We start from the raw sequence: 21039 nt of genomic DNA, 5'->3' as shown, positions 1-21039 counted from the left end.
AGGTAATTCTGCAATTGCTGTGGAGATGGAAAGAGTCCAGGGATTCTGCCTCTGCCTTCCTGGAAGGTATAGGTAATTGTCCTGCATGGAAATTGTCCCAAAAGGCAATTATTTTCATGGCCAGACATTAACAGAGATACAAACTCCTTCTGCCACCACCACCAACAGCGCAGGAGTCAGGGCTGAACGGGCAGAAGGCAAATGTGCTGGTGAAAAATCGGATCCTTCAGTCCCAGGGCTGGTCATTAGCTATCTGTGCCCAGATCACTTTCTGCTTATCACTAACCTCCAGGTCAAACTGATACTGTTTCTTAGAGAAAAGATCCCATCAAACTTCCCCTCACCTCTAGGCACGAGTCACCTCTGCACATCTCACGTTCCCTGGTAATGCTGCGGGACTCCAGCACTGCAGGTGTCAGGGATAGGCAGGAAGAGGGAACTGCCAGTCCTGCTTTGGGTCCAGGGTATGAATTTTCACTGGTACTTAAAGAATGGCAATGTTCCTTTCTGCCTGTGAACACACATCCACGTCAAAGGCTTGCCGGTTTACATCGGCTCTCCACTGAGCAGTTGAAAGCACCCACGGCAGAGCTTCAGCCTTAGCCACCAAACACTGGTTCTGAGAAATTCTGTGACAATGGGCTCGCAAAGGCCAGTGGCACCCTGGGGACATTAAGAAGAGTGCAGCAGCAGGTCAGAAGAGGTTCTCCTCGCCCTCTACTCTGCCTTGGTAAGGCCACATCTGGACCCCTGTGTACAGTTCTGGGCTCCTCAGACTAAGAGACACAGGGAACTGCTGGAGAGAGTCCAGTGCAGGGCCATCAAGATGATGAGGGGACTGGAATACCTCTCTGACGAGGAAAGACTGTGAAACCTGGGGCTGTTTAGCCTGGAGAATAGAAGGCTGAGAGGACCTTGTCAAAGGGTGGGTGTCAGGAGGATGGAGTCAGGCTCTTCTCAATGATGTCCAATGATAGGACATGGGGCAACAGGTACAAGCTTGAACATAAGAAGTTCCAAAGAAATACAAGGAAAAACTTCACTCTGAGGGTAACAGCACTGGAACAGGCTGCCCAGATGGGTCGTGGAGTCTCCTTCTCTGGAGACATTCAAAACCCACCTGGATGAGTTCCTGTGTGACCTACTCTAGGTGATCCTGCTCTGGCAGAGGGGGTGGACTAGATGATCTTTTGAGGTCACTTCCAACCCATAAGATTCTGTGAACGCTCATAAATACCTAAAGGGTGGATGGCAAGAGGATGAGGCCAGTCTTTCGTCTGTGGTGGCCAGTGACAGGACATAAGACATACTTCTTAGTAATGGACATAAGACAGAACACAGGAAGTGCCACTGGAACACGAAGAGAAACTTCTTTGCTATTCAGGTGAAGGAGCCCTGGCACAGGCTGCCCAGGGATGGTGCGCAGTCTCCTTCTCTGGAGGTTTCCAAACCCACCTGGACATGTTCCTGTGCCCTCTGATTGAGGAGAACCTGCTTTAGCAGTGGGTTGGACTGGATGAGCTCTATCGGTCCCTTCCAACCCCCAGCACTCGGGGGTTTGGTGAATGCAGGACAGTGTGTGCAGCTGAGGCCTGGCGACAAGCGCAGAGCTGCACTTCCTGCATCCACTCCTTATTGCCAGGCAAAGCCCAAGGAGAGCAGTGGCACAATCCCATCCTGCACGGGACACATATGGTGCCCGATGCTGAGCCACAGCAGAGACTGAACACCAAGGCAAGCGCTGAGCCCCAGCATGGGCCATGCAGGAAGGGCAGCAACTGCTTTTAGGACTCTAAGCGCCGGCAGGGACCTGCTGGTAGAACTGGATGTTAAGGAAAGGAGAGGAAACTTCCATTCTTTAGAATTACACAGGTACTGAGGTGAACAGGAGAGATGCGGGAGGATGCAGGTCTGCCTCTGCAGACAAACTGCCTGTTGGCTCACCCTGGGGCCATCCTCAGCACCCAGCCCAAGGAGGGACAAGGGTCTGCCCCACCAACCCTGGGCTCATAGAAAAGTCTTCCCTCACTGGTTGGTGCTGGGGAATAGGGCCTCCCCTCAATATGCCCCAGAGCCCTCCAGCTTTCTCAGGGTTAGGAAACATAACAGTCCCTCACCTTCTCTTCAAGACAGCAGGATCTGTTCTCCTGTTGGCCATGTTAGTGACCTCCTCTTCCAATTTCACTCTCTGACCTGATACCCTACATCCTTTCATTTCACATTTTCCCTCCACATTTTTCCTTTCCTCCTCTTCCCTTGCCCTACAATCCTTTACACCACTCAATTTACTCATCACTCTTTATTTCAACAGCTCCTGCTCCTTTTCCTCCTCTCTCCCATCCTGGCCCATTTTATTCTTCTTCCAGGGGATCCTGGTGGCTCCAAGCTGCTGAGGGCTGCTCTCACCACTGCTGCAATCTCATCTGAATTACGCCCAGTCCAGTGCCACAGCTCCCAGGCAGCCCAACAAACCCAAACAGGGTGGGTCTGTCAGCCAGCCTCACAGCACAGAGCCTGGGCAGGAACAGATAGGCAGGCAAGCCAATGCCCCCACACTGCCCCTGTGCCCTTCAGCACCTCTCAAGGTCATCCCAGCACTATTGGTGTTGCACATTAGGCCCAAGGGCTCCTGAGGAACGGGGATCAGCAAAAGCAAACAGCCACAACAGCTCAAGCAGGTCCCATTCCACTGCTGCACCCACAGGTACAGCAACATTCTCGCTATAAAAAATAATATTGAAAGTCTGGAGTGTGTCCAGAGCCAGGAACCAGAGCTGGAGAAGGGAACCTCACTCCAATCTCCTGCCTCCTCTTCTCCAGGCTGATCACTCCCAGGGCCCTCAGCCACTCCCCACCAGACTTGTGCTCCAGAAATATTCAGTCACTGTTGACCAACCCCCACCAGGTCCCTTCCCTTCCAGCAGCTTTCCAGCTACTCTTCCCCAAGCCTGTAGGGTTGTTGTGGCCCAAGTGTGGGACCTGGCACTTGGCCTTGTTGAACCTCATACAGTTGGCCTCCAGCCAATCCAGCCTGTCCAGGTCCCTCTGAATGCCCCACCCAGCCTTATGTCATCAGCAAACTTACTGAGGGTGCACTCAATCCCAAAAACTTGGGCTCGTCCGGGATTTGAACCCAGGACCTCTCGCACCCTAAGCGAGAATCATACCCCTAGACCAACGAGCCGCTGCTGCAGGGCTGCTGTGCCTCATCAGAGGATGCAGGGCCCATCTCTGCTCTCCTCGTGTTCAGCACTGAGCAGCTGCTCAGCAAAGGAACATTTTCCAATCCCAGTGTGCCCAAATCAATCACATGAGCACAGAGAAGACCCTTCTCAGGTTGGAGAGCAGCCCATGGTCCCCACAGCAGGTGTGCCAGCACATCACCCTATGAAGGTGAGCAGCTCCGAGGGTGGCTGCTCCAGAGCATGTTCTGGGCTGCCCGAGCCCGCTTATCCGTCGGGACAGCTTCCTCTGCAGCACACCACGAGGCAAGCCCACTTTTGCCTTCAGCTCCCTCCACACTTTCAAAGAGCTCTTGGTTCCACGCAGGAGCTGTGCTGTGCCGGGCAGGCGGCTGGAACGGCTGCTGCCTGGCCTTACCCCACCAGCCCGCTGGCACGCAGCCCACCTGCTTGGCCCGTCCTAGGAGCCCCATTTCATTACACCTCATTGCCTTCATTCATTATAAAACAGAATAAAAACTTCACTGTAATGCTCCCTTACCGAGCAGGAGATCAAATTCCTGGAGAATCTAATCTTTTATTAATAATGCTGACAAATCACCAGAGTATTACCCTTCATTTACGTAATGATTCAAATCCTATAAAAGCCTCTGCTGATTATTTCAAACACTTGTGCACACACATCCTCATGCACCCCAGGAAGGTGCAGGCCAGCACAGGGAAGAAGAGCCCTGAGGCTCCTCTCTGACAGTGCCAAGGGGACGCTTTATGGCTGCCATGCCACAGGCCATCTGGGTGACAACAGTCAGTGCCGAGCTCACGCCTCCGCCATGCCAACAGCAGATGGTGCTGGCCAATCCCACAATTCGCAGCCAAGGCTGGGCTTCTCTGCCCTGCTGTGCCACAGGCCCACTGGGCTTTCTGGACAGAGCCCAAGTATGAGCTCCTGCTCACAGAGGAGAGAAGGGCTGCCACAGCCCCAGAGGAGGCCTGAGGATGTCAGGCTGGAGATTCCTGCAAGCCCACCAATCACTGGCAGATGTGCCACACAACCTGTGCCACGGAGGCTGCCACAGGCTCCCCTCATCCACAACATCCTCCAGCAAGGAGCTGCGAGCCTTCTGCTCACCCTGAACCAGCTACTTGCTAGCTATGTTTCACATCCTTTGCTTCTCACACTGGATGAACTACTTCCCAACCACAGCATACCTGATTTTATAGACATTCCCAAGCCTCCTTGCCTCTACTTGCCGTCCAGGCTGAGGACTCCCTAGATTGCAGTCACCCCTTGCATAGAACCATTACCCTTACCAGCCATCTCTAAACCTATCCCAATTCTGTTCTATCTTTTGAGCTGGCCCAGAACCATGGGCTGCAGCTGTATTAGTACTGGATTACACAGCCACTTCCGAAAGCCACCCCCAAAGGCAGCACCTACTCACCCTCCCTTTCCCCGTGTACTTTCTGCAAGCCATGCTCCTGGATAGCAGGGGCTCAGCCAAGTGGGCTGGGGGAAAACGATGAGGGAATTGACTCCTGAACACAAGCTGGAGTCAGGTGCCATGTGTGGTTGTGGCACATTGTCATAGACAGGGGGAAAAGCCACCTACTCTTGGGGCATCCAGCAAGTCACAAGAGGGTTCATGATACCTCCAGCCTTGATCTGCAACCAAAGAAGAGGGTGCTTTGACAGACGACTTCTTGGCTGTTCTCAAATCCAAACACTTTCTTATTACAGTCAAAACAAGTTTCTGGTTCCAAATCTGCTGAGCAACTGGAAAGGAGGGACAAGTGCTTGTGCAGCACACAGAGCACCTTTATCCTGCACCGAGGAACGCAAAAGCAGGTGCAACACCGAGAGAGCATCAGGGCAACCAGAAGCCACCCTACAGCTGTCTGGGATGGGTGACATGGAGCGTCAGAGGATCAGAAACAGCCCTTTTCTTACAGTACAATCACAGGAACAGAAATACCATCTTTCTGTTCTTGTCCAAAATGCCAACAGGGCAAACAGAGTCTGGCCAGAGCATAAAGCTCTTCTCAACAGGCTTGAACTGCCTCAGGAAAGAGCCTGGAGGCCTAGAGGACAGAAGGGCAGGCAGCAACACCTCCAGCCCAGATTTGCAGGTGAGCTTGGCAGCGTTACACGTTGGACATCTGTGTGTCCCTCCTGCAACTCCCAGGTCATCCAGTTGCTCCCAGCCTGCTTCCTGCCAAGCCTCACCTGAGCAATACAGTTCCTCTCTTAAGCTGTAGAGGATTCAGAAGACATATTTAAGTCTTTTTCCTTGTGGCAAGTGAGACATGAAAACGGGAGAAATAGAGTTGAGAACGAGGCCCTGTTCTCCTGACCATGGGCACTGAACTCGCATCGCCTGGCACTGCCAGCTGAGCTGAAGGACACTTGATCCTGCAGCAGGATGGAAAATAGCCAGCCCATCCCTCCATGGCACATACCTCTTGGGTGGCTTCCTGCCCCTGCCACCTGCAGTCAGCTCCGAGAGCTCAGGCAGGGCTTCCATCAGCAGCTGCATGTCTCCCACCACAGGTGTGGCCTTCCGCTTTGCTTCGGCTTTTTGCTTCTGCTTGGCCAGCTTCACACTTTCTATTTCTGGATCAGAAACAAGACATTACTGGAGGAAGGGGAAGCGTCTGCAAGAGATAACCCTTGAGCTAAGAAATTCCCAGAAAGACAGAAAATAATGCAGCTGGGTAGTTCTCTCCCTTGTTGTGTTTGCTTATAACTATATACACATTTACTGACATTTGCAATGGGAAATGAAATCCCCAGACTGATTCTGTCTACACTGTTTCCATCCCTTGCACTGTCCATTGCTCACAGCCACATGGCACAGGAGTCCTGGGCTGGGAAAAAAAAAATCATGCTGAGCTTGGGTGGAATTAGGAGAGAAACATGAAGAGAAGGGACAAACCAAACACTGTCTGCTCCACATGTGGCATTAAACAGTCACAGGCTTATCTCTGCTTTGCTGTCGAGGCAAAACAATGGTCTCCTAGTACAGGCAGAAAAGATGGCCCTTGTCGGCCATGGGAGGTGGGCACTGAGAGCTGCAGGTTCCTGCCTTGGACCTCAAGGCTCCTCAGCGTACAAGTAGGACCCGCAGCTGCCCGAGCCCTCCAGAGCCAGCAGCCTCCACAGGCAGCCCCAGTGGCATATGTTCTCCTTCCAGACAGCCCACAACAGCCCAGCACTGCTACAAGCCTCCAGCTGAGCTCCAAGACATCCCAACCCATCCCAGAATCTCTTGATGATGCCACCAGAAGCAGCCAGAGCTCAGCAGGATCTGTGAGCTCCTTTTCATTCTGCCAGGTGATCACTGGCCTGGAAACCTGCTGCACCAGCGTGGTGGGTATGTGGTGGAGGACCTCAGCTCCCCACAGCAGAAGAGCAGCCTTGTGCTCATGCCCCAGACAATGAGTCTCAGCATTGAGCTGAGCACGGCCACAAAAGCGGGACTGAATCAGCACAAGCATTTTTGGTGGGAACACCAAAGCAGCCAGTCCCACTCTACAGATCGCAGGCAAGATGTCACCTCTAATTCTGGGTCTAATCCTGCTGCCCATATTCAGGAACTCAAATTCACTAGCTGGCTGCTGGCTCCTTTAATGTCTTTGTTCGCTCCTCAACTCAGCTGAGTTTCATGAACTGCAATTTTGCTGTACATGGATGTTTGTGACAAATCTGGATTGTAACTGCTTCTCCTCCCGGCAATCCCTGCCAAGAACACAGCTTTCTGCTCTGCATCACTTCTTTTTTTGGTCTGGCTTGATGAAGCTGACTACTTCAGTGCTTTCATAAACAGTATGTGCTCAAAATTTTCAGACACCTGATTCTGCGCAAACATCCCAAATTCTTTTCCTATGAAGTCTTGTTCGTCTGAGGAGCCATGCGATATATGTATTTTTAAATGTGCATACTTCTCATGTCTGAAGCATTACATGGGTTTTTTTCCCCTCTCTAGTCTCTCCCGAGATGATTTATTGGAGTGGAAGAAATCTCCCAAGTTTTGCATTTGCACTATTGGGCTGAACTTTAGTTCCCAGGGTCCTGGCATCCAGTGTCACAAAAGCAGCCCTGGGACAAGAAGAAACAACAAACCCTTGGGAAGATTAAGGAAAACAGAGATGTAATGATAATAACTTCAGCAGTCAGAATTGGGTTCTCTTTTGGGGGGCAAAGACTGCAAAACCCACAAAGAACTGACAGTTACTTGCCATCAGATAAAAATCAATTAAAAGTTGCCTTTTGGTCAACTGCAGCTCTGTAAGGTCACAGTGTTAGAATGCCAAGTCTCATTTTAAAATCTCCATCTCATTTTGCTCCCTCACATAGTAACAACAACATCAGTTTCTTTACTGATGTTTACATTGGCTCTTACCAGCTACTCCATTTCTCTCAGTAATAAGTTGCACACCTGGTACTAACACTTGCTGACTTTGATCCCTGGGTACTTGCTACCCTTCACAAAGCATTTGCTAGGGAAAGCTGGTACTTGACAACTGGCCACCAGTTTAGTGGGGGAGTCAAGAGACCCAGCAGTTTAGGTACACTTGTACCTGTATCTTCTAACCAGAGAAAACTCGGCCTAAGGTGTTCCATCTTGGTGTTCTCCTCAAAGCAAAGCCTCCGCATTTCATTTGTATTCCCTCAGCTTAGTAATTTCAGAGCCAAGAGAGGAGGAAAGATGCCACATCAGGGCCAAAATAACATAAGTGACTGATGCTGCAAAGGCAAAAGTGCAGGAGGGGCAGGACTAAGAGAGTGTTGGGATCCTGCTCCAGGACTCTTCCACAGTGGCTCATCTTGACTATGGGAGCAGTGCTCCCACTGAGCTGCAGGTGGATTCTGTCACAAAATGCTGCTAAGCACGTCTTCCTCCATGACACCTGGTACCAGGCCTGGTGTCAGGAGAGGAAAAGCTCAGCTTTGCTCCAGCAGTCCCCTCCTCTCTTACCACAGCTGAATCAGACGAGCAGAGACCTTCAGAAGCACCAAAAATGCAGCCACACTACCAGATGTTAGGACTAGCACAACCATCTAACCTTTCTGCCCAACAGGGACAGTGAGGGTTGCAGTGTCAAAGGCACTTGCAAGTTGTTGGTTGGTGATAGGGAGGAGGCTTCTTTCACACTCAATGGTGTTAAATTGTCAGCTTTTTATGTTAGAAGAGCCAGAGACACCTTCACTGTGACTAGTGAAATCACAGACTGATGGACTCGAGCTCAGGAGCAGAGAGCATATGGTACAGCTGAAAGCCACATCCCTCAGACCCAAACACAGTCTGTCAGCAGCTCTCTTGGGGAAGAAGGTGCTAAGGGAAACACCTGTCCCAAGAACAGCTCCAGGTGGCAAGAAGAATCCTTCTGCTACATCCCAGGCAGCACAGCATTGTATCTTACCATGCTAAGACACTCAAAGCAAAAATACAGACACTTCCCACAGGAAACAGGAGCTTTTTTGACATGGGCTGGTTTTGCTTGGCTCATATTTCACAGCCTGAAGAAAGGCCAGACTGTCTATTAAGTGGGTTCACTGCCCTGTGGCATGTGGGAAAGGGCAGTAACACAACCAGCAGCATCTAGAGATCTCCCTTACTGGAGGGCCCACTGCAGGCTTCCACCACAGAGCCTCGGGGTCCACTGGTGGCTGCATGGGGCTGAGCTCCCGGCTGGCCTGCCGTCCCCAGAGCTCCTCAGGGAGGAGGAGTTCCACTGTACAGCTACTCATATCTGTACCACAGCTTTAAATGACAGAGAAGCCTGCTAAACCTACATGGGCACAGTGTCCTATCTGGATAAATGGAGGTTATATGTAGTCACATTACACACAGAGGCAGATCAAAAGCAGGCTTGAGGCAATGACTCCCCCTTAGTGTAAAACACTGAGAAACAATACCTGGGACTTTTACCTCATGTGCTGGGGAGCAGATGTGAAGGCTACTGAGAAGCTTTCAGTAATGTCCTCTCCAGCACTGCCCACCCACGGTTCTACCGTGCCCAGGGGGAGTACTTACTCTGTAGCCATCTTTCCTTCCTCAGCTTCATTTTTTCTTTTTTGGAAAGAATTGGTTTTTCTTCTAAACCTAGAGAAAAAAAGAGAGACATTGAGATGGAGCCTGGCACCTGCATGCAGACTCAGCGCCGAGCACTCCCCAAAGACAGCAAGGTCTGTATTATTTTTTCAATCCTTGATGCTTCTGGACTTGCTGGCAGATGGGGGCTGTGCTGCACCTCAAATTTCAGCCAAATAAATCAAACCCATCTCACTGTCCATTAGGAAATAAGAAATGGTCAAGTTGATCAGATCACCAGCACCATGGGCCAAGCAGTTCTTTGAGGAAAGCTTTATGGGAGACCCTTGCCTCGTGCCCCTTGCACTACCACATGAACCTGGCCTGGGAGCTGGTGTTTTCTTCTGAAGATTATCCATCACTGATGGGAGGACCCACAAGTCCCAGAATTGGGAGCACAAAGCAAGCTTTAATCTGCAGGCTGATAAAGCTAAGGACCGGGCTGCAGACTCACGCAAGGACAGGAGGGGCAATGTTGACCTGACACGGCTACCAGCACCCACCTGCCTGAGCCAGCGGCCTCCATGCCTGCCGACACAGCATGTGGCAGGCAGGGGAAGGGCTGAGAAGGGTTTGACACAACCAGGTCCATGGCAGCCCTAAGGAGCAGCCAGTCACTGACAGGTTGTAAAAAGGCTAATTCCTACTATGAGCCAAATTCAGTACTTGGAAACCAGCTGTTGATCACTGATAGCCAACACCAAGTAAAATAACACCACAAATATTTTTCCTGCAGATCCCTCGCAGACACTATAAAATTTTATCTTATCTCTGGTGTTCAAAACAAAATTGACTTTCATCAATCGTTCTCTTGAAATGTGCTGGGAATCCTGCTCCAGGAATGCCAGTGGAGGAACTAGCTTCTCAAAGACTACTCCTCTCACCTTAGCTTATTCTTAAGCCTGGAAAAGAAAAAAATACCTTTTTTTTTCTGCCCAAAAGAACCAGAAGAAAGGAATTCAATGCAACTCTAAAAACAACTCACTGGGTACAACCTCTTTGAAGCTGTGACTCCCTCAGGATGATTGAAGCAAAAGCAGGATCATAATTCAGTAATTTCAGTGTTTTAAAGATGAGGACAAGCCTGCTGAGGTCAGGGGGATTTCTCCATAAAGCCATCAACCACCACCATGTTTTGAGTTTCTAGAGGGTGTGAGAATGAAGGTGCAGCTTTTGCTGCCTTGTGTCCCAGAGAACCATGTTAGTGCAGTCAGTGCACCCAAGAAGTGAGGGGAAAAAAACAGGCCTAGAAACTGTAACTGACTTAAAAATCTCGGGGATATCCTGAAAGGTTTGTGTGTGACTGGGGCTACTACCCATTTTTCCATCTCCTGCATAATGCAACAATCACCACCACTACTTTTGAAGTTTCTAGAGGACATGGGGAATGAAGCTGCAGCTTTACCTGCCTCATGTCCCAGAAAAATATATCACTCAAAAAAAGGAAGGTCCAGGCTACAGGACAGCCCCACTGGGATGTGGGGCCAGGCAGCAACAGAAGACAAACATCTAATCATGTTAAGGGCAAATTTCCTAAATCAGTTTGCTGTGGTGTCAAAGAGGATGCTAAAACAGCTAACTGCATGTTCCAATAACCAACTTCCAGCTACCCTTACCCCCAGTCACCCCATGTGTCTGCAGTTCTGGGAAAAAAAAGGATGAATCACAAGAGGCCGAAACGCCAGTTGAGCCCTCGTGCCCTCCAAGGGCTGGAGACACCTCTGCCCTGCAGTTCTGGCTGCCCAGGCCCTGGCAGCAGCGGTGCTGGGGAGCTTTGTCCCTCGGCTCAAGGCACGCTCATGACTTCACTGGGAAAACAGTGCCTGGGGGGATTTGTTAATGAGAATAAAAAAAAAATACATTTCAGCCAGCTGGCCAATTCTAGTAATAACATCAATTCAGATCTATATATTCCCCCTCCCCCCAAACCGCCACGGAATATTTAAAGAAACAGAGAAGCTGTTTTCTTGGCAGGAGCCCAGCCCCACTGCAGGCCGGGGAGGGCAGCCGGCACCCACGCCAGCAGCCGCCGATGGCCAGAGGGGTGCAGGCAGGAGAGACAGATCCCTCTTTGACAACCAGTTTCTGCCCTTTTTCCCTGCCCCCTTCCCGGACACCTCCATTTTATGTATTCCTCCCTGCCCCTCCGAAGGTTGTTTTGCTGCTAGAAGGTGCCAAGTTGTGTTTGGCAGCTTCCAGCAGTGACACTGAGTGCCAAAGCTGCTGGAAACCCACTGGAGAACAGAGGAGGCAGAATTTTGCTAGTTAATTAATGGCACAGACAGTCCCCAAGGTACTCTTTTTATTTTTATTTAGCTTGCAAGCACCTCTGAGATCAAAGCCAGACTGCAGCTCCAGTTTAATTATTTTTCCGTGAAATCAGAAGAGTTTGGGTCCCCCTCTCTGGCCCACTGCACATGTAATTTAACAACACTTGCCTTTGAAACCTTGTGCACAGAGGAGAGGTGAACAAAGCTACTTGACACAGCTGGGGATAACTTACATACTGTAAACTTGACAATTGTTCCTTTTAACGAGGATGTGTTTTTCCTTCCCTGTGATCTGTACAGTACAAAACATCTCAAATACAAAGAGCTTAAAAACCCTCCACAATAGCTTTTTGCTCCTACATCAAGTGTTTGATACCACTCTTGGCAATGCTCAGAATCCTGCTTTCATGACAGACAAGCGAGTTTTTTCAGTATGGCTTCCTTCATCTCAAAAGGGTTTAGGTTCTTTTGTAAAGGAATCCTTAGACTAATGTAAATGAAAAAAAAAGCACCTGCTTTTCATAAAGTACTCCTTAGACTAAAAATATACACATACTCTACCTTAAAAGTCCTCACTTATCCTTTCTAGGCCTTCAGAAAGAAGCTGGCCTAGGTTCAGGCCATAACACTACAGTCTGCCCTGAGATCCCACTATTGAAGTTTGACCCCAAAACCGAGGTGGTGAAAACACAGGCTTCATCATTCCAGGAAAACACATCACTTGGAGAATTTGGCAACAAGGAGAAATACCAAATGTGAGCAGAAATCTCAAATAAAGCTGTGCCTGTGCGATGTCATGTGAACGGAGGAGGGTCCTTCAGCACCAGCACCTGCTCCCATCCCATTCAAAGCCGTGGTGAAGCCCCACATCCCTGCTTTGGTAGGAGCTGCTAAGGACTAGCACAGAGTAGTAAGTATTCTTCCCAGAACTCTGAGGATACATAACAGTAAAGCTGTTGCTGCTCGAAACCTAATATTTTGGTAAAACAGGGTACCTTGTAGATTGAAGTTAAATAACAACAGATGTGTTAATTTTAGCCTCAGTTGTATAACAGCAGGAAAAACGAGCATGTGCTGACAGCTGTGGGATGAGTTCAGGAACGAAATTCAAAGAGCACATCCAAAAGCAGAAGACTGGGTGTGGTTTTCGGGGGAGTGTGTGGGTTTGGGCTTTTTTTTTTAAATTGCATAGTGGAACTTGTGAAATGTCTGATACCCTTTTCCACTGAGAGGGAAAGGTAAAGGAAATGGTATCCACAGTCTCCTGGGGCAAAGACAACAGTAGTGTGACCTGATGGGTGCCAGCGCAGAACCACTTAAGGTGTTCTTTTTCCTTCCTTTTTCCATGGAAGAAAGTTGAGGGACAACGTGGGCCAGGCAGAAATCCAGAGGAGCTGTGCTTCTGCAAAGACGGTGCTCAGTGGGAGCTTGCTGCCCTTGGTCACCCACCTGAGCTGAGCAGCTCCCAGGCAGGAGACCTCCAGCTCCACTCCTCCAGAAAGCTCTGACACAGCAGTCCAGGGAGCCTGGGCTGCTGTACAACCAAGCCTTGGAGGTGCAAGGATAGAAGCAGGGGCTGACAGCCAGGTTCTTTGTCCCTGGAGAGAGTTTGGCAGCCTGCAGACCATAGAGGAGGCAGTGTTTGGGTTTTACTCAGGCCAAGCCCTCCCACCCTGAGCAGCCTTGGAAAAGAAGATGACAGCCCCTGCAAGGCCAGGGCAGGTTTCTCCATGGATACAGCATTTACTTTACATGCTCCAAAACAAGCTACATTATTTTTGTTCACACTCAATCATTACACCAGCACATAGGCTTTCCTCCTGCCACCAGTGAGGAAGGCATCCTATTTAAAGTGGCATCTGCATTCTCAACCCTTTTGGATCTCTCAGTTATTTAAAGCAAACCTACTTGCATGCCTGGCTTCTCATCCGAGACCCAGCCGAGTGGCGTGGCTCACGTCCTCCTACCAAGGTCATGCCTCCATCAGGCCTGGTAAACATCCCCAGGCTCTGACCAGCTATAGCAAGGGCAAGAAGCCTCCCTCTGCGGAAGAACGGAGACTCATCTCTAGTTAGGCGTGTCAGCACACAAGTGACATGCCATCTGAAGCGGGAGCAGCTTCCCCCAGGCAGTGACCAAGAAGTCACAGTCTGCACAGCAGTCTGCAAAGGGCAACTCCAGAGACAAAATCTGCACTCCCAAGAGATGTGTCTTGAGCGCTGTGGGAGAAGCACCTCTTCTTCCACCTGAGGCTTTTTTTCACTCTTCTGAATGCCTGGTTCTTCCCACCTGCACCATCTCAGCAGCCCTCCCCAGCATGTGGGTCGATATTTGAAGGGTCAGTCTCAGACAGGCATACAGAGGATGCTCAAGGTAGCCCAGTGTGCCACTGGCCTTAAAGCCACTTCTGCAGATGGAAGGTAACCGAGGCAGAAAGAGGTTAATGTATCACAGAATCCCAGAATGGTCAGGGTTTGCAGGGACCTCCAGAGCTCATCCAGTCCAACCCCTGCTAAAGGAGGTTCCTCTCTATGGGGGGGGGGGGGGGGGGTACAGGAATGCACCCAGGCAGGTTTGGAAACCTCTAGAGAAGGAGACTCCACACCCTCCCTGGGCAGCCTGTGCCAGAGTCTCAGCTACCCAGCAAAGTTTTTCCTCATGTTCCAGTGGAACTTCCCATCTTCCAGCTTGTGCTCGTCAGCCCTTGTCCTGTCACTGGCCACCACAGAAAAAAGACTAGCCCCATTCTCTTGACACACACCTTTTAGGTATTAATCAGCACTGATAAGGTCAAATGTCTCAGGGAACATGTCTCAGGGATTTCCGAACCAAGCGTGCCACAAGAACTACAAAATGCCCTCTATGAGACGGGTGCTTGGCAATGACAGTTTATAGCACAGAGAGATCTCAGAAACCCCCACGAACCTTCTTCTGGAGACACTACAGCTGCCCCATCAAGCTCATCTCATCTACCAGGTCGCAGGCTCCTCCCAGGGAAAAGTTATGTTTTGCTCTTGGAAAAACGTCGCCTTATCTCAGGAGCTATCATCCCATAAAACACGTACAGGCTACAAACATGATGAGGTGAGAGGCTGAAATACCCCACCCTGACTTCTGTAGCAAACAGCCTTCCTAGGTGAGACATATCCACAGAAGCAGTGCTGGGGGACAGGAAGACAATCGTGTGACCTCTGCTTTACTTCATCCATGAATTTCCCTAACTGCATGAATTTCCCTAACTGCTTTCCTCTACTGCCTCCATCCCGCTGCAAACACCCTGGAGGGCAGCAAATTAAGTCAGATCTATCACTAGTCCAGGGCGCTGAAATGGGGTTTTTTTCACATACATTTTGCTGGGTTTGGAAAGTTTCTCATAAAAAATTAAAAGAAATGGTGCATTTACTATCAGCATGTCCTGCTGAGTCACTGGGGAGGTGGTGAGATTGAGCAGGGAGAATGAAACACAGGATACCAGACAGACAGTGCCACTCTGCTTCCAGACAGGCCACGTGGCTTCTCCCCTTCCTGGCCAGGAAGGCACGAGGAGATGCAGCCAGAACCCCCAGGAGACAAAGCAGCTGCAGAAGTGTTTGCTGGCACCCGTGGGAAGAGGAGGACTTGCCTACAGCAGGCAAAGTGAACCAAGTACTGGACTCATCTTTCAGAGCGACTGGCTTTAAGCAAAGCCAAGGAGATGAATGGTAGCTGTTTGACATCTGCCAGAGCTCTTGAAACTCCTCATGCAGAAAGCACCCTTTTAAAATAGTTTTTTCGTTAATCTATTTTGTCCCTATTACATTGCAGACAAAGTTTTGCCTGACTAATGCAGGTGCTACCACTCAGCATTCTTTTTTTCCTGCTGCTTGCACATTGGCTGTCCTTGCTCTGGGATTCTTGGATGATTACTGCAAGCAACAGCCAAACCACCTCTGCGCTCAGTAGGTTTTTGAGATACTCTCTTGCTGTTCCTCTACCAAACACAGAAGAAGGGGGTGGGACGGCTCCTCATCTTTCTGAGAAGTTCCCTGGTCAGAAAAAAAAAAACCCATTTGACAAAAAGTGCAACTACTGAGGATGGTATTGCACCACTGCAGAATCTCCTCTTTGTTGGCTAGAAAAAGCAGCCCCAGTTGTGTATCTTCAACTAAGCAGCCAGGCTAGCTTGCTGCCTGGATTCAATATCTCCTTGTTAGAAATGGTATTGGATTAGTTTTTACTTATTTTCCTTCATATGTCTTCTGCACTCAGAAAAAAACCAGTTCTCAGTACTCTTGAGCTGTGATACTTCAAAAACCAGAAAACAAAGGCAGAAAGGCTGACATACAGAGAGCTGTCCTGGGAAACACATGGCACATTGGGAACCTTGCAAGACTAGGTGTGATTCTTTGTAAGAAAAAGCATTGTCCAGCTTTGGGAGAACGAGTTTGCTTTCAAGAAAGGGTATTTCAGTCCTCCCCCCACCCCTTTTAAGGTCCACAGGAAAAAAAAAAAAAAGAAAAAAGAGTGATGTCCCTGGACCAAGTCTGTGTACATTTCTTCCAACGAAAAAGCAAGAGGTCCTTTAAAGTATCCTGAAGTTCCACAGTGCAAATAAGATTTTCCTATTTGTCAAGGAATGGCATGGCTGAAAAAGATACCTTTTCTTTGCTTCCTTTGGCATCTATTTGCTTTCTGTGCAGCTCCAGAAACAGTTTAAATAACTGTGATCACTGCAAATTTTATGCCAAACAACTCGCAGCAAGTGCTGCTGCAGCTTGTAGCCTTACAAAAGGTCACCCAGTTCAAAGAGAGGAGAAACAAAGGATCAGAGCATCAGTGTATGTTTGAGACACTCCCAAAAGCTCAGTTCATGAGATTTCTTTCAGGTTTCATGACGAGCTACCTTGTCCTTCCTGCACACCCTCCTCTGATCATAGCATATTACAGAAGGAATAGCCACCGAAGATGAGAATTGTCTGTATCTGCATGTGAGACAATGAATGGCACAGCCTTCTTGGAATCAAGCTGATCAAACGGGATGTAGATCTGCAGCGAAGCCCCATCTTTTCTACACTAGGCCAAGAAACCTGACCACCTCCAACCTCCCAACTCACTGCTGCTGGCAGAAAATCCCCACCAGCTGGCTTCTGAGGGCAACTTCATGGCCCCAGCCACCTCAGAGAGAACCACCAACCAGGCCTTTCTTGCTCTCATTGTCCACATGAAAACCTAACAGTCAAGTCCCCAAGAAGTGCAGGACAGTGGAGCTGAGGCCAAACACAGCATCAGGTAGAGCCCAGGAAGCCTGGACCTCCAGTGGCACCATGCATCTCCCTCCCACCCCTCAGGGAAACAAGTCTGATCTGCTCCAGGTCCTCCTTAACAAGTGCTTCTCTGCCAGCTCTCAAGTTAGTACATTCAGGTAGAGCAGCCTCCTCTGTTGCAATTCAGGTGTTAAGGGACAACAGTGATAATGCGAAGCCCTCAAGACATGACCCTCAGGGGGAAGGCTCCCATGGAAGAACAAGCAGCCCTCACTTCCCAAAAGTACCAGCCTCCCCAAAGTTGTGGCACCCAGCCTTAGCAGAAGTTTTTTCAAATAAGCAGCACATAAGCCCCTGGGGAATACACCTGCTAAACCTGCTTCCCTGCGCCTGCTGGGAGGGAGACCTGGTCCAACGGGATTCACACTGACTCTGTTTCACTGCCAGCTGCTTCCCTTGTCCCTAGAAGCCTAGCAAGCCACTCTTCTTCCTCCCCTCACTAGCACTCACACTATTTCTGGGAAGGTGCACATAAGCTCGGAGTCTGAAGCACTCCATAGGAGGCCTTGCAGTTGCAGCCCAGGTAAGCTCTGGTATAAACTAGGACTGAAAGTAGACCCATTACTATCCTCATCTCTGCCATAGACACTTCTAACCTATTTCTTTCTCAAATTTTGAGCAATTTCATATTTATTCCAGTGCAAGAGAAATACAACATTCTTCTCCCTTCAGCAAGAGAGCTGGAACTTGCACTCTGCTGAGATGACTTCCCAAAAAAGTCCCTAGAGACTTGAGAATTCAGGCCCTCAGCTCTCACTAGTACACAGTGTCAAATGCCATGCTTTAAGTCAAACAAACCCAAAATTAAACAGCCACATCATATTACAAGTTATGTCTTGGGGGCACATCCCTTGTGCAAGCAAGTGTTGGGCCCCTCACTCCAAAATTGACATTGAGGGTCTGAAGCATGGGCACTGGAGCTGAGGAAGAGTCTGGAACACAGGTCAGATAGGGAGTGGCTCAGGGGAGACATGATCACTCTATATAACTACCTTATAAGGACGATGCTCCAGTTCCGTAATCATCTTGGTGGCCCTATGCTGGACTCTTTCCAGCAATTCCCTGTACTTCTTGAGCTGGGGAACCCAGAACTGGACACAGGACTCCAGATGAGGCCTCACCAAGGCAGAGTAGAGGGGGAGCAGAACCTCCCTTGACCTGCTGGCCACAGTCTTAATATATCCCAGAATGCCATTGGCCTTCTTGGCCACGAGGGCACATTGCTGGACCTGCCTGGACATAGAATCATAGAATGGTAGGGGTTGGAAGGGACCTTTAGAGATCATCTAGTCCAACCCCCCTGCAGAAGCAGGGTCACCTAGATCAGGTCGCATAGGAACGTGTCCAGGTGGGTCTTGAAGACCTCCAAGGAAGGAGACTCCACAACCCCTCTGGGCAGCCTGTTCCAGGGCTCCATCACCTGAACAGTGAAATACGTTTTTCCTATATTTAAGTGGAACTTTTTGTGTTCCAGCTTCATCCCACTAATCCTTGTCCTGTTGCTAGCTACTGCTATAGAAAAAAGATATGTCCCAATCTCCTGACACCCACCCTTTAGATATTTGTAAATGTTAATAAGATCTCCCCTCAGTCTCCTCTTCTCCAGACTAAACAGCCCCAGTTCCTGCAGCCTTTCCTCATATGAAAGATGCTCCAGTCCCCTGATCATCTTGGTGGCCCTGCACTGGACTCTCTCCAGCACTTCTCTGTCCCTCTTGAGCTGAGGAGCCCAGAACTGGACACAGGACTCCAGATGAGGCCTCACCAGGGCAGAGTAGAGGGGGAGAAGAACCTCCCTCCACCTGCTGGTCACACTCTTCTTGATGCATCCCAGAATGCCATTGGCCTTCTTGGCCACGAGGGCACATTGCTGGCTCATGGTTAGTTTATTATCAACCAGCACTCTCAGGTCTCTCTCTTCAGCAGGTCAATCCCCAGCCTGTACTGGTGCATGGGGTTGTTCCTTCCCAGATGCAGGACTCTGCACTTGTCCTTGTTGAACCTCATGAGGTTCCTCTCTGCCCAACTCTCAAGCCAGTTGAGATCCTGCTGAATGGCAGCACAGCCTTCTGGGGAATCAGCCAGTCCTCCCAGTTTGGTGTCATCAGCCAACTTGCTGAGGGTACACTCTGTCCCCTCATCCAGGTTGTTGATGAAGATGTTGAACAAGACTGGCCCCAGAACCCATCCCTGTGGAACTCCACTGGCCACAGGCCTCCAACTCGATTCTGTGCCATTGATCACCACCCTCTGGGCTCTGTCATTCAGCCAGCTCTCCATCCACCTCACTGTCCACTCATCCGAGTTCCTATGCGACCTGATCTAGGTTGACCTGCTTCTGTAGGGGGGTGGGACTAGATGATCTCTAAAGGTCCCTTCCAACCCCTACCATTCTATGATTCTATGATACTGTCAACCAGGACTCCCAGGCCTCTCTCTGCAGAGCTGCTCTCCAGCAGGTCAATCCCCAGCCTGTACTGGTGCATGGGATTGTTCCTCCACTCTTGTTGAACCTCATGAGCTTCCTCTCTGCCCAGCTCTCATGCTGGTCCAGATCTTGCTGAGGAATCCAGCTAAGGGTCACTGATTAAGGGATTGGTGCATCTTTTACCTGAGGAGAGGCTGAGAGAGCTGGAAAAGAGGTGGCTGAGGGGAAATCCTATCAACGTGGATAAATATCTGATGGGAAGGAAGGAGAAAAGGAAGCCAGACTATTCCCAGTGGTGCCAGACTATTCCCAAGAGGCAATGGGTACACACTGAAACACTTGGTCTGGGGATATTTTTTACATTTTTTTAACTGTGAGGGTAGTCAAACACTGGAACACGTTGCCCAAAGAGGTTACAGAGTCTCCAGGCCTCCACCCATGAAACCTGGTTAGAGACAGTCCTGGACAACCTGTTGTATCTGATCTTGTTTAAGCACGGGCGTAACTTGGTCATCTTGAGAGGTTCCTTCCAACCTTAACAGTTCTGTGATTACATGCAACATCCAAAACAAAAGATTCGGACACACCTACTTCAAGCACCCCTACCTGGAGGCATCCTTTGGGAAACATATGTACTATAAAAACAAAATCCTTGCCTGGCATGGCATGGGAAAGCACTGCAGAAGATTTTTCATCCCCACCCTTGCCTGCTGCTGGTTTCAAAGACCAGTGGCAGCAGCAGAAGAGATGAGCTTGGTGCAGAGCAGTCCTGGACACTGATCACATGGGCTAGCAGGGTTTTGGGTTCCAGCTTGTTTTTCATAAGGCACAAACACTAGAAGTACAGAGAGCTGGTGCTTCCCAGCTGTCCTGACAGGACACAACCCATCTTCCTGGCTGACAGCATGAGGTGGACAGACCCATTGCCTTTTGAGCCCACCATCAGTTTCCGTGCAGCAAGGAGAGCACACAGATCTGTGGCTCTCTTGTCAGACAAGACCTGCCCTCGCAAAAACAGTCGTTGAAAAGTCACCCTGACAACAGAGTTCTCCCAGGCTGGCATCTGTAAGGCAGTGACTCACACATTTGCCATCGAAACCTGAAAACAAGGTAGTGGAGCATGCGGAGGTGGGGTTCTGAGCTGCCTTGACCTCCTGCAGCAAGGTTTGTACAAAATCATCCACACCACACCAAGGCAGGCCACTCCAGGGAGTCCACAGCCTGGCACAACCTGAATAGTCAGCAAAAGCCCTTCCACAGAGGATAAAAATAGATATATAAGAAAAATGATACATGCACAAGAGATACTAGAGCAGATATTGCAGTTTTGTTGGGGAGCAGTGCAAAACACAGCAAACAATTTTGATAAAAGCTCAAACAGAACCAGACGTCTGGAATGAGATTTACCCCGAGACTATTACCAGTGGGTGAATCCCCTCCTTAGGGCTTACAAAGGGAGACCAAAACATCCCTATGCTTTTTGACAACACCTTGCAGGCTTGTATTTTAAAGATATTTTCCCCAAAATATCCTTTCCAGTCTTGCTAATAAGATTACCTCTGACTACGTTGTCCTTTGAAAAGTCTGGAGAATCAGTAGTTCACCATCTTCTGCAGTATTACATAGTGAAAGATCTAGATCTGAAAATGTTACACTATCTGATTTTACCTGGTGCTTGTAATTTGTGCAAAATGCAAGAAAACGTTAATTTACCTAAACGTCCTTGACTTTTAACTGTATATTAGCTCTGGCTAATATTAGAAA

At 49.5% G+C, this 21039-nt stretch overlaps 1 protein-coding gene and 1 non-coding gene across 2 annotated transcripts in view; both read right to left on the bottom strand.

Moving 5' to 3' along the window:
• Positions 1-21039, bottom strand: part of SLX9 (SLX9 ribosome biogenesis factor) — a 56667-nt gene that overhangs the window by 2881 nt on the left and 32747 nt on the right. The window contains exons 3-4 of the mRNA XM_062002616.1: positions 9218-9286; positions 5640-5793 (exon numbers count right to left, since the gene is read on the bottom strand). Of these exons, the coding sequence (XP_061858600.1) occupies positions 5640-5793; positions 9218-9286 (223 nt within the window). The remainder of the gene's footprint in view (positions 1-5639; positions 5794-9217; positions 9287-21039) is intronic.
• TRNAP-AGG (transfer RNA proline (anticodon AGG)) lies at positions 3113-3184 on the bottom strand. Its single transcript has one exon. It is a non-coding gene; the product is annotated as a tRNA-Pro (tRNA).

Source organism: Colius striatus, chromosome 9 (genome assembly GCF_028858725.1).
Source record: "Colius striatus isolate bColStr4 chromosome 9, bColStr4.1.hap1, whole genome shotgun sequence".
NCBI classification, from domain to species: Eukaryota; Metazoa; Chordata; class Aves; order Coliiformes; family Coliidae; genus Colius; species Colius striatus.
The sequence above is the reverse complement of the archived record's forward strand: the minus strand, read 5'-3'. Positions and strand labels throughout refer to the sequence as shown.